Source organism: Centropristis striata, chromosome 12, assembly GCF_030273125.1.
Source record: "Centropristis striata isolate RG_2023a ecotype Rhode Island chromosome 12, C.striata_1.0, whole genome shotgun sequence".
Lineage (NCBI taxonomy): Eukaryota > Metazoa > Chordata > Actinopteri > Perciformes > Serranidae > Centropristis > Centropristis striata.
In genome coordinates, this window is record NC_081528.1 from 24404628 (window position 1) to 24418000 (window position 13373).

The window sequence follows — 13373 nt, forward strand, 5'->3', positions numbered from 1 at the left end:
TGGATTGAGCTTTTTGATACAGAATTTTGATATAGCACCTGGACTTATAATTTAAAAAAAAAAAAAAAGGACTTTGTAATTATGACGAATAAAGAAACCGGTTATGCATTGCCATCTTAGTCAGGATTTTAAAATGGATGTCCAGATCCTAGAAAATAACATACATATTGCTCATTAGCTTGAGACCTCAAATGGTTGCAGTTGCTAGGTGACAATACCACGGGTTAGCTATGGCGCATTTACAGTACACATTTAATTCAGAAAACATTAGCTGCTGATATCCAACTACATAAAGGCACTCCAAATTAAAAACACCAGTTTTTTCCCCAAGACAATCAAAAGTGTTGGTTTGTTATTAAATCCTAGATGTAATATGCAGTAGATAAGAGGGTTGGATATATTCATGGATTAAGATACAAATACTGCCTATACAAATGCTTTGTTGGGCATTTCTCTTCTTGTATCGCTCAGATGTAAGCTACGGTGAAGTAGCACACAAGTAACTACTCTCTTAAGCCCAGCTGGCTAATGAAAATAGCTAGCTGTTGGCCAATGACGATTGCTTGGGGACACCGCTATGCCACGGCAGGTGTATTGTACAGGACCAAAGAAAGCACAATGTCAGCTGTTAAGTTATTTGGATGAGCAGTTCTCAAAAAAAGTTGCAAGCAGCAATTCTGTAGGCAAAATAACAGGGACGTTTGGATCGGGCACTGCACTAGTTTAAGCAAAAGAGATACCTGATGTTCAGTGCTTACCCAATATCTTTGTGATTAGTATAAACAGCCAAAATGTGACTAAACTTTTGTATCTTGCATTCAGTGCTTAACAGTTTGATACCAAATTGGTTGTTTTTTTTCTGCCAGTTTAGCTTTGTTGTTTTTAAATTGGAAAATGTCCAACAAAGCACAGGTTTAAACTACACTTTGAATCATGCAAAATTAATTTATTTACCGTACTTGATAGGAAGTAATATTCAGCCAGTGATGGTCAGCCTGTTATTGTGTACATGATAAAAATGTTTTCCAGTCAATGCAGTATGACAGAGCTTCTTCGGGCTGTTTGATCTTTTTCATTTGAATTCCGTGGGTCTGTTTTAAGTTGTAAAACTGAGCGAGTAGCAGCCTTCATGCTGATATAAAGATGTCACTGCAATCAATAACCTCTTAAAAAGTATACACACAGCTGACGCCGTCTAATAAAGAAACATGGATGGTACTCTGAGATGGAAGCAGCATCATTTGCATTCCATTTACATGCGTGTCTGCAGTGGATGTACCGCAAAAGGCAGCAATTTTTTTTCTTGTCCTTGAGATGAATAAGCAGCAACTAAAAAATTGCAGGGTTCTGTGTGACCCCAGTCAGATCACTGGCTGTGTTAGTATTTCAAACTCTGCTGCAGCTTTCCAGTATTGTCCTCCTTTGGCCGAGGAGACGGGATCTTTGACCCATTCAGCAGATGAAGACAGAGAGGCAGCATTTCAGAGTCATTACGGATGTGACTCAGAGTTAGGCACAAAATGTCCTCTGAGTAATTCACTTGAAAATTTAAAAAGGCACAGTCATACGAATACAGTCAGGCGCAAATAGAGTCAGCTAGTCAAAATGTTTCCTCACGTCCTCCACACACACCAACACATAAACGCACTCACACTGTGTGAGCTAGACAATCATGTAGAGATAGAAAGGGTGTCCAACTCTTATCAGAAAGTGTCAATATCACCACATCCAGCGACAAATTCTAAGGCCATGTACACAAACTGAATAACAGAACTAATATATCCCAAATCATTTTAAATAATGCTCATCCATCTTGTATTTTCTTGTTTTGTTTTTAAGGGGTTTTTGGAACCGTACGTAGGAAAACAAACATTTTACAAGAGCAGAAATCCTTCCATAAATGTTTTCTGGGCTTGAGTATTGATTAATTTGGGAGTGACAAATTGGTTCCAATCCTCTGTTTATACTTTGGTGGTGGTGCCATCCTTTCGTTTACATTTGGATCATTGATGTTATAAAACCTTTGTGACGCTGATTAAATTCAAATAAATTTTTCATCCCTCTCAAGTAGTTGGTTACACTGTCGAGATCTGCCAAACAACAGCTTTTCTGCAGAAATCAATACTTCTGAAATAAGTTTGCAGCAAATACCCTGCTTGTAACCGCAGACTTCAGACACACAAAGACATATTTTGAAGTCATGTTTACTGCAAAGATGTTTCACACAATTCTAAGACCCATCATGATTGCGAAGATGTTTTTGCTTCAACCATTTCTCTACCATCTTAATTTTCCCAACAAACCACTGGCAGGGGTGAATATGACCACCTTATAGCAGCTCTGCTGATTGGGACTGTCCATTTAAGATTTACAGTGCACACCCAGCTTTATTCGTGTACCAGAGAGAGGAAGATTTGATGCACTGCTTATGGTTGTGCATATTAAGATTAGGGGAGGAAGGAAAAATAATCAAGAAGAAAATCCTACCTACAGTGCTGCTTAAGGAAAATGAAGAGCGTTGATGCATGAACAGCAGTGTTAAACTGGGTGCATAGTTTTGTGCAGATATGGGCAAATGTTGGGAAACAAATGTAGGCTTATTGGGTAATTGTGTTTGGCTTAACTTAAACGTGCATTTCTTCTTGGGGGCATTTTGCTTCAATTGCTATTGGAATATTGATGTGAGGAAGGTAAGATGACATATGCATATGGGCCCTGTGACACAGACTGCAAACTTAAAATGTGCAGCCACACTACAAACCATTTATTCAGATGTCTTCTTAGGCAAGAAAAATGTCTACAATTACAAAATGGACCATCATTTGCTCGGTGAAGAAAAATGGCTCTGGGTGGGAGCCAAGCTGTTAGTCCAAACTCACCTGGTGAAGTCTGTCATCTCCATCATGATCATGCACATCTGTTTAGCCAACACAATGATGTCATTGCCGCTGTCATCCCACTTGGATACTTCAGCATCCAGCTTGTTCTTCTCTTCCTGGAAGCTAGCCACCTGTTCGGCAATCCTCGCCTTCTGCTCCTGGGGCAACTGTGCCATGATAGCCTGGAGGAGGAATTATGGGAAAGCATAGAGGGGTTAGCACACTAGACCTCAACATACTGTTACGGAGGCAATTTTCTGTCTTGAGATCAAAGCAGAGGACCACTATGGTCATGTTTTTCTTCCATAAATTCTTACTTTATTTTTGTTTTACAAATTAAATGATCACTATACTCCCTGGCCACTTCACTGGGTACACCCATACAATCTAATGTAATCCAGTACAACAGCACTGCCATAAAGTTCAGTCTTTGTTAAAACCTTCCAAGACGTGTTTAATATAATGTTTATTTCTGAGGTTGCAGTTAGTGTTGGACTTGCATTGGACTGTGATGGATTGAAATGCATTTTTAATATTCTTCTATTATGGTTGTAAAGGCAGAAATAATAGCTACTGAATTGGGTTGCATTAGTTTTTACAGGTGTACTTAATAAAGTGTCCATCGAGTACATATTCATTATAACAGCCATTTGATTTTTTAATTGTCAGTGTAGAAATTTAGTTCACAATGCATAATAAGCATGTGTGAGCGGAATCCAAAGACTGGGGGGAAAAAAAGACGACAAATTTTGATGTTGTTTCTTTAAATTAGTCATGACCAGCAGTGATGAAAGATAGACACTTTGCTGATTGGTCCAGGTTAAGTGGGGACTGTTAATTTTTTATTTTATTTATTTATTTATTTATTTTAACAACACAAGCCGAGTTCAAAAAGGGGTTCACAGCCACTAAGCAGTATTATGTGACATCATCTGGAAAAATATACATTCATTGAACTCTATGCCTCTGGCCACTGAAGTAGATCAATATAAGGGCATTTGTTTAGCGGTACTTAATATCATGTGCAAATGTGTTTACCACCATTTCTATCTATTCTCTTGGGCTTGACGGTTAAAGGGCAGTTTCCAAAGAGGCAATCAGACATTCAATGAATGAGCTTGTGAGGCCGAAGTGGGCAGACACTTAAGAGCAGGAAATCGAATATCATCGCGAGAGCGGCCATTCCATTACTGGTAAATAGGACTCTCGCTCTCTAGAGTCACCTAAGCTTGAAAGAGCTGTTTAGCACAGTGCAAAGATGCAAAGCCCTTTCTTAACAAAAGCAGTCAGATAATCTTCAGTAAACAAAACAAACAACGTGGTCAAGTGCTAATGGATTGCTCCATAATTAGGGAGTTTTTAATTTATTACTTTCTTCTGTGAAGAGGGAAAATAATAGAAGAATCATCTGCTGAGAGTCCTTTTAGGTAAAAATGTCAAAATTGGACATTCAACAGATCAAACTGCTAGCACAAATTTACTGGTTCAGAAGAGGACATGATATTTGGTGAAAAAACAAGACAAAGAGATGGCACACATAATTGAAATTTGTGTTTATTTATTTACTAAATATATAAAAAGTGTAAATGTATTTTCTACAATTACAGCCTTGATAACTGCTCTTCTAATTATGCAGTATCCTGAATTATATTTAACTGAACCAGGCAAGTGATTTTTCTCTAATACTTTGTAAAACATACCACATGACCTTACTAAAAGTTTGGTGGAGATATTCAACTCCATAATTGAAGCATACCACACAAGCTTGTCAGTCAATATTGAACAAGGGATGGGAAATTATATGATTTTTTTTCATTACGATTTCTGGTTATGGGTCCAGATCTGCATCAATTTCCTCACTGATTTGATCTGATCAATTTTCTGTGTGGGAAATAGTATGCCTACACAGGTTCTCAGCATTAAGCCTGATCACAGTGTAGATTAAATCAAAGAACATTTGTAGAGCATTTATTTGCAAGTAAGAAAACCCTAGTGACACGCAACAGTCAGAAAAACATGCCGGCGATGACAAAAGGAAGTTATAAGCTCACAGGCATACAATTCAGATTCCAATTTGAAAGCTCTTTTCGATTCCCATCCCTATATTTGACCATGTTCAAGTACTGTGGTTCACTAGTGAATGCAATCTATATGGAAAATATTAAGAATATAAATGTGTGTACTTTCAACGTCAGTTTTTTTCCTTTGTTCTTATCTCCAATTTTTCATCAGGTATTGTTGATGCCATTTGACAAGGCAGGAGATCATTTTCAAGAATGTCTGTAAATACCACAAGAAGTGATGGACATCTTACCCGTGCACTCTGGCCGGCAATAAGCTGGTCATCCTCTGTCTGCACGCTGGTCCTGCTGCGAACATCAAAGTCTTCAGTCTCAAAGTCAGAGTCGTCCAACTCCTCTGGAGTCTGTGATGGATCAACAGAGAAGAAGAAAGGGAGCAAAGGAGGGGAGAAAAAAAACAAGAGAAAAAGGTCAGAAAAAACAGCCAGTTGTAATTGGAGAACATAAAATAATGTTGGCACACTACAGCCTTTTGAGCACTATCAAATAACCAACCTGCTTACTATCTATGAGAAATGCCTTGACGCTGCCAGCCAGGGCAGCATCAGATAAATGTCCCACCCCCCCACCCCCCATAGCTTGGTACAAGAAACTGTAAACTCTAAATGAATTTGTAAATCAAGTGTAATGTGCTGCCTGTGCATTTTGAGAGGGAAAATGAAGGTACAAGCTGGTATGAAACATATTGGGAGCGAAATGCTTCAGAGTCCCATCTGTCGCTGCTATCTGTAGAAGGGCGGGTGAGGCATGAGTTGTGTTCTTCAAGAGTGTTCCTACTTCATCTATGATCCTTCACCTCTTCCGCAGCTACAAATGCAAAACAAGCTACGAGCACGCACCTTTTCATAAATATTAATAGTCAAAAGAATTTCTATCTCAACAGGTCATGCTTAAGGCAAAATACAATGCTGATTGACAGGAAAATGTATTTGGTGGCGATATGGGCACAGAGAAGATGATGTGGACAGATAAAGGTGCATTATCGCGCCTGTGCCGCTACTTGTGCTTATCCAGCTGTCTCAATACCTCCCTTCTGTAATGGATTTGGAGCCCTCACGTCTAAAAATAGCTGAAGGTCTCTGAACAACCTTACACTGCTTTATGAAATGTAGAGATGCTCTTGTTCTCAAGGGAATAGGGGTATGGTTTCAGATACAAAGCTGTAGTGACTCATAGGCATCTCTTTCAACCCAGACAATGCTGTTCAGTGGGGCAGAGATATCACCTCCTGTGGCCTGCGCAGCTGATAACCTGTGAATGTGGGAGGCTCAGAAATGATAGCTCATGGTGGGCACCAATGGGACACTACCGTAGAGATGTGACAATAGTCTGCAATTTAATTAAAAGGGGTTTTGTTATGGTAGTACTGTTGGCACAGTAAATTCAATTTTAATATTGTTTTCATCCTGTGGTAAATACATTAATCAATATTTAATTGGGTAAAGTCCAGACTATCCACTGCCTGTATCACCTTTACATGGCACATATGACCACATGGTATCTGCAGTGTGAAAGTAAAAAAAGGAGAATTCACAGATTTTCAACCTTATCTTAGTTAGGGATATAGTGTGAAAAACACCTGTAGTTCTTGCCGATGTTCTCTGTGTCTCTCTGCCAACAAGGCAATTAAGCTGGTCTTTGCTCAGTGGAAGAGAGACTTGAATGCAGAAGATATATAGTTCAATTGTTCTGTGAAATTGAAATAATAGTTTCATCCTTGACATTTTGTTACCCCTGTCTAATAAATAAACAGAACAAACAATAAACTCATAAAATCAGAGCAGGTGCAACATGGAAAGTCACAACTTTCAGCTCTCTCTGTCCATATAGTACGCAACTACAATGTTTTTTCTTAATTAACTACATTTACCATAAGCACTGATTGGATATCCATGTAAAAGGAGGGGGATTTTCCCTTTAAGAGAGGGAGAGACCTGAAATTACAGTTTTGTGGCTATGCTAGAAAGGATCTTATCTAGTATTTCTGTCTGCTGATGTACATGTGGACAGGGCAGTCCAGCCGTAAAATTGCCCATTGCCATTCTTTTTGTGACATTCTCCTCATAGCCTATGTGAGTCGACCAGACTTTTTTTTTTTTTTTTTTTTTTTTTTTTTTAAAGGACAGAGCCAGCAAAATCACCTTGGGCTGTGACGCACAGCACAAATCATAAGGTAACGACAGCTGCCCCCTGTATCTCGCTGTCAGCAGCTCCCTGACTTTGAGACAGTTTGATGTCTGGGAGGCATATTCTCTGATGTCGCTGTAGGTGGGGAGAGGGCTCTGTCCGCCTGTCAAATATCCAATTGACGTCCAACATAGGCTGCCGGTGCACCACTTACAGAGGTTAAAGACTTGTCTATCTTAAGTAGCCCCAGCAACACACTTGTCTGTTCTGATTTAATAGTAGGCCACTGTGCCACACATGCATGAGGGTTTGTAGAAAGATGGCTGGAGAGCGAGCATGTGTGCACGTGTGCGTGTGTGTGTGTGTGTGGACATGCCCTCCAGAGAAGTTGCATCATACTTTTCAACTCCGCTGACTTGCATTTCCTTTGGACTCGTTCTTTTGAGCAGAACATGCCCAGTTTCACATGTAAAGTGTGTCTCTAAAGGACAGTTCAGCCATGCAAAGGGTTCTCCTAGGTAGAAATTATAGTTCTTGGTACACTTGCCTAAACTCATTACAAACAACAGCCATTAAAAGTAAGCTTGAATAGACTGCTGTGCAGATGTTGCTGGAAATTCCTTAACTACGCTGCTGAGCAGCTGAGGCATTTCCCGCTGAATAAACAGCACACAACCTGTCAAGATTACCTCTAAGACCTGATCAAGAAATCCTGGGAAACCCATGGGGAACTGCATCTTTTTATTTTAAGATCATGGACAATGTTCGAGTTGTGTTGTCTCAATATTATCTCTCACTATCTTTGTTTAATTAAGAATTGCACAATTAATCTGACGGATTAATCACAAGAGTTTTCACAAGTTATTTTTAACACACGTGCACAGCGACACACACTCTGCCACCAGGTAGTGTTCAGCCTGCCCCACAGGCCCAATGTTAACAGCTTAATCAATCTGGATAACAAGAGTGGAGCTGGGGCAGATGGAAAGTGAATGTAGTTCTCTGGCTCGCAGTCCAACTCAAGAATGCTAATTAAAACCTCCATCTTAAATCAATTGCTTATTATAATGCAAATACTACATAATGGTCCCTCTCTCATTTGGTTCTTGTCTGTCTGAGCAGCATTATTCATGGGAGCCCAGGCACCGTTTTGGAGCACCACTGTCAACACAAAATGTGCTGTCAAGACTAATGATTCCTATTCAAAAAACTAAAGTGTTGAAAATAATGGAAGATGGCATAATACAACCAACCAGCACATTGAATCTCAGTGTAGTAAATACATAATTAGGTGCTGTTACACATTAGATGTGGTTTAAACAAATCTACTTACTTCTTAATATATACAAAATCTAATTTGGCAGTGTTGAGTAGTCAAACTAGTAATACTCTAAAGCCTTAAGAACTATCAATTTCTTTTTATGACTGGAATAGGTTTTGTTGTTAGCACATTGTCAGTCAATTAGGTACCCAACTACCATCTGTCTCAGTTATAGTTCTACTCAAGCAAAGGCCATTAACCCACAGACAACTAAGGCTGTAGTTGCACTAGATTGCAAGTCTGGCCAATTAGGTCTGCTCTTGCATGAGACAAGTTAATCATTGGCTTCTAGGACTGCACGCATATACAGTTTCTCACATACCATTAAAAGCAGCATCTGGAGCACAGACCAATGGCCATACATATATAATTAGATTACACTACAATAACCAAGGGCTTTCACAATGTTGTAGATTTGATGATTATATAGGGCTTATTTAATTTTCAGGGAGTGACAGTGTCTAAATGTGGCCAAAATGCTTTCTATACATGTGAAAACAGTATTTATTTACAACTGACAGTTTCATGCTCTTTTAAGTAAAAGGTAGAAAGCACTGCAATCTATCACAGAACAGAGAAAAGAACAAAAACTATTTGTTTTTAGCTCATTGCAGTGAGAAGTCATATGCTGCAGAGGCAGAACAAAAACAGTGTGACTTACTCTGATCATGAGAACAGCCTTGCGGATGTCACGGATGCCATCATATACCAGACGGGATGCGTCGATGAACTCATTCTCATCCACAGGTAGTGAGGGGTTTGCACTCAAGGCCTCCACTGCAGACTCCACCTGCTCTGTGAACCGTGGCATGACTGACGAAGGTGAGATGAAGGGTGGGGGGAGCAAGGGAAAAAGGAAAACAATATTGATGAAGATTCACTTCAAAAAAGCAGAAATAAAAGTACATAACCAAGGTAAGCACAGTGTAGAGGAACAGGCAGTAGCCTGAATAAGAAATGGCATGTGTTATGCCACAAGAATATTTGAAAAAAGGAAAAAAGCACATAGACCTATGTGTTGCAAAAACCAACTGTTCATTTACCACATACAACACAAAACCAACACAGAGCCAATGGGTTTGTGAAAACATTATCACCCAGAAGGTGAGAATTTACCAGAGCTGCTCAGCTTTCTACTTTTTCTACTCTATATCCATGACATTCCTCCTGAGATTGCAGGTTATCAACAACTACTTGACATGAACAATCAACATAATCAGTCTTCTGAGGAAATTATATTTGAGATTATCATAAATGATTTGCTCAAAAGATACTAACAAGGTCTTATTTTGTTCTGACAGAAAAAAAAGAACCTCTTTGTGTGCCAGTGAAGATAGTGGCCTCTGAATGATTAATTAAAAATGTACTCATTACATTCAGCTTTGACAGATGGAATTCTGCACTGTTGGTCTGCTTACTTACTGCCTTCTTGGGTTGCATGAGAAGTAGGCAACAAATGCTTGAGGGAATAGATCCCACATTTGGCATTACAGAGTCTTCCGATAGGAGGTTTTACAAAGATCTCCCAGTAGGCATGTACTTTGCCTCATTGATGATATAATAACAGCTCCAGAGGGCTCTCCAGCAAATCTGCATTTATAGCATTTCAAATGTAGTATTTAGGATTCAGCTGGGCATTCACGGCAGGATGGCATGAGTGTCAGGATGCAGATGTGGAGGCAGTGAGCAGCAGGAGCAAGAATGGAAAAAAGGAGGATTTAGTTTTGTGCTTGCAGTGCACCTGCAGGCTTCTGTGTGGAAACGATGTTTAAAAAAAAGAAAATATGGTAGGACTGTGATTGTTAGTCACTGCGATTACTTCCCTCAACCTTTCATTGATGAGTCTCAAGACAAAAGGCTGCAGCAACGCAGCTAATAACTCCAAGGCTGCAACAAACTTTCAGCCACATCTTTGTTTCTCAGAGGCAAAATCCTACTACCAAACCCATCACAATTTATAACATAAACACAAATTGTTTTTTTGCAAATAGATGCCTAGCGATTGTTTCACTGTGTACAATAGTTTCTATTCTATCAGCAATCTCATTCATTAATAAGCCTTTTGTCTTAATGAGATTGCTTTAATTGCTCTTTTTCCCATGCTTTGTATTTCTCAATGTAAGAGCCTTTTGCAAAAAGGATTCTTAATAAATTGACAATACATAAACAGGCATTTACATAAAATTACCACTCATTTTTATTCTTAAATTAATGACAAATGAAAGAAAAAATGTCTTTTGACATTGAGTCAGACAGCATTCAAACCTAGGAAATGTCTGACTCATGACACAGAAATTCTTTTGATGTTCATTTGATGCAAGTGTCTGAAACTTGACCCCAAGCATACCTAAGAAAACCTTCAAATTCTTGCAGAGTTACAAGCACAAATACTTGCCTATATCTGTCACACAGATGACGGTGCATGTCAGAGCAGAATTTCTGCATTAAAAAGTGACTCTGTTGAGTTTGAACTTGAATGCCGTCACTTTATTGTGGAGCAGAGAAAATCTGACAAAAAGTCTCATGACAGTCTATGTCTCCAGAGCTCAGCCACGGAAAAAAATCCAGCTTGAGCTACAGCCTGCATTTCCTGATTTTTAATGGGCCCAACCTCAAGAGAACCAAGGCTTTTCAAAATCTGACAACCAACAAATCGTTCTGCCATCTTGTTAGCTTGCTAGTGATGGAAGCTAACACAGCTCACACATGCTGGCTGATAATGATACAGCACATAATACGGACAAAACAACTTCTATGATCCAACTCGGGTTAAGATATTCAGGGCTATCTGACAACTGAACAGTGCCGGCTGTGCAGATTAGTAGTGTTGGTTGAGTCAGAGGTGGTTGAATCTCACAATGCAGCATTCATAATACATACAGGAAGGGCTGAAAACAAGCCTCAACTTTACTAAACAGAAAAATGCACTTTTCCATCCAGTTCTGGAGGTTTCTAAAAAGCCAATAACATTCAAACTAACAACAGAATTCGCAGTAGGGACACAGAGCTCTTTAAGAGCAGACTTGTGAGAAATAACTGTAGCTTTGGTCATGACACAACACAATGTACCAGGCATTAAGTGGACCCCAGTGTCACACTCTTCCCAAGAGAAATGGGTTCAGATAATTGGCACATTCTGAATCCATAATGAGCAATCAACACTTCGCAAAAAACCTTGAGGAGAGTTAGGTATGTCACCATGACCGCCTTACTAACAGAGACTTATGAGAATAGATAAAAAAAACAGATATGAATGTTTGAGCCAAAACAAAGTAGCCCTGGGAGCCCATTGTACTCTAGTTTAATATATATTTAGTTGCATGAAAATAAAGCATAGCACCTCCCATTTAAATGTATCCATGAACGGTCTTCTGTGTATGTCAATACAGAAATAAACATAACTATTCTTTGTCTCATTATATAAGTGAGTTTCTGTGGTACCTTGGTCAGTGAGGAGCTTAGTGGCCTCCAAGACCTTCTCTGTGTAGATTCCAGGTTCGTAATTGTCCATTTCAGAAGTGACCACATGGACAACTCTGGCAGCACGTCCTCGAATCGCCCCGGCGGTGCGATCCAAACCATCAACATCTTTCTCCTGCAGAGCGATGACACACTTATTCACATCCTCCAGGATGTGGTTCTCTGGGGACAGAAAACAGTGTCGCAGTTAGTGGTGCATACTTTGTATTACTCAAACACTTTAATCCTAACATGCCATCAGCCTGCCTGGATGCAAAGAGGTAAGTGAGGAAGTTAAACTTAAAATGGTATTTTCCTTTTTTTTTCATTCAAGATGTGCATTAATCGCAGATGAAATATTTTAATGTGAGTTACAATGAGAAAATGCATATAGTCAGGAAATCCTCCGCCTTCATTCTGTGTTTGCATAGCCCTCAAATTAAGAGGGCCACTGGGAAGCTCCAAGTATAGGATGGGGAGGGCTGAAGACAAATTCTCAGACTGCTTATTAATGGGAAGCCTGTAAAATGCAAATGTCCACTGTGTAAATTACAGTCTGTCCTTGGCTGGAGGTGAGAGAAGTCACTCTGCTTAATGCTTAACGAGAACTCTTTAAGGGTATGCCCGACAAACCATTTGTGCGCTTTAACACACGTGACAGGATGTCAATTTCAGATGTAGTGCTGCTGATGCTTCAGTGCTTTCCTCTGTAGAGCCCAATCAGCCTCTGTATGTATGGCTCTCATCAGAAAAGACTAATACCACAGATACTTTACAGCTATTTACCTCCTCTTAAGAATGGTCTTAAGTGCTTCCTGCATATATCGATCTTAATACTGACCAAAAAGCCCTGTCTACCGATCAACAGTGCACTGTCCATTTTCACATCGACAAATAAATCAACAATGATCATTCCAACAGTATGACACATTTATTTTCCCCCTGTATGGCAATGCTATGCAAATGAGTTCCACTCACCTGACACACAAAGGAAGTCATCAATGGATGTAATATCATCAACGGCATCGGTGAGGACGCGGACCTGCTTCTCCCACTGCTCCTTGAACAAATCCATATTGTCCTGGGCCACCTTACTGTTGGGCTTGGCAGCAAGGGCTAACGCTGCATTAATCACCTGTAATCACCCAATTACAGCCATTAAAGCTCCATTACAGCATAGCCCTCAGCCACAACATTAGCATAGGTTGATTGCGCGAAGCCCCCCACTCTCCCACCCCAATGTTGGGACTGCAGCATGAAGCCAATTCATTCCTGGGAGTGATTATAGACACTGAGTGTTTTGAAGGACTGAATGAAATGAAACTAATAGCTGCTTGTTTTTGGGGAAGAAACATCTGCGGATATCAAAGCTCAGGATGAATAGGAGTCATTAGATGAGATTAAAAGGAGGAGCAGCAGCAGCATAGTGGAGAGAGCTGGCAAAAGATAAGAGACTGGTAGTTAAACTGATAAGGGGTATTAAAAGATGGGCTCAATGGTGGACAC

General features: G+C 39.8%; 1 protein-coding gene across 2 annotated transcripts in view; it reads right to left on the reverse strand.

Annotated features, from left to right (window-relative positions):
* ctnna1 (catenin (cadherin-associated protein), alpha 1) overlaps nt 1-13373 on the reverse strand; it is an 80901-nt gene that overhangs the window by 17724 nt on the left and 49804 nt on the right. For both annotated transcript variants that reach the window (XM_059345638.1, XM_059345639.1), the window contains exons 11-15: nt 12846-13002; nt 11850-12050; nt 9070-9221; nt 5194-5304; nt 2880-3061 (exon numbers count right to left, since the gene is read on the reverse strand). In XM_059345638.1, the coding sequence (XP_059201621.1) occupies nt 2880-3061; nt 5194-5304; nt 9070-9221; nt 11850-12050; nt 12846-13002 (803 nt within the window). The remainder of the gene's footprint in view (nt 1-2879; nt 3062-5193; nt 5305-9069; nt 9222-11849; nt 12051-12845; nt 13003-13373) is intronic.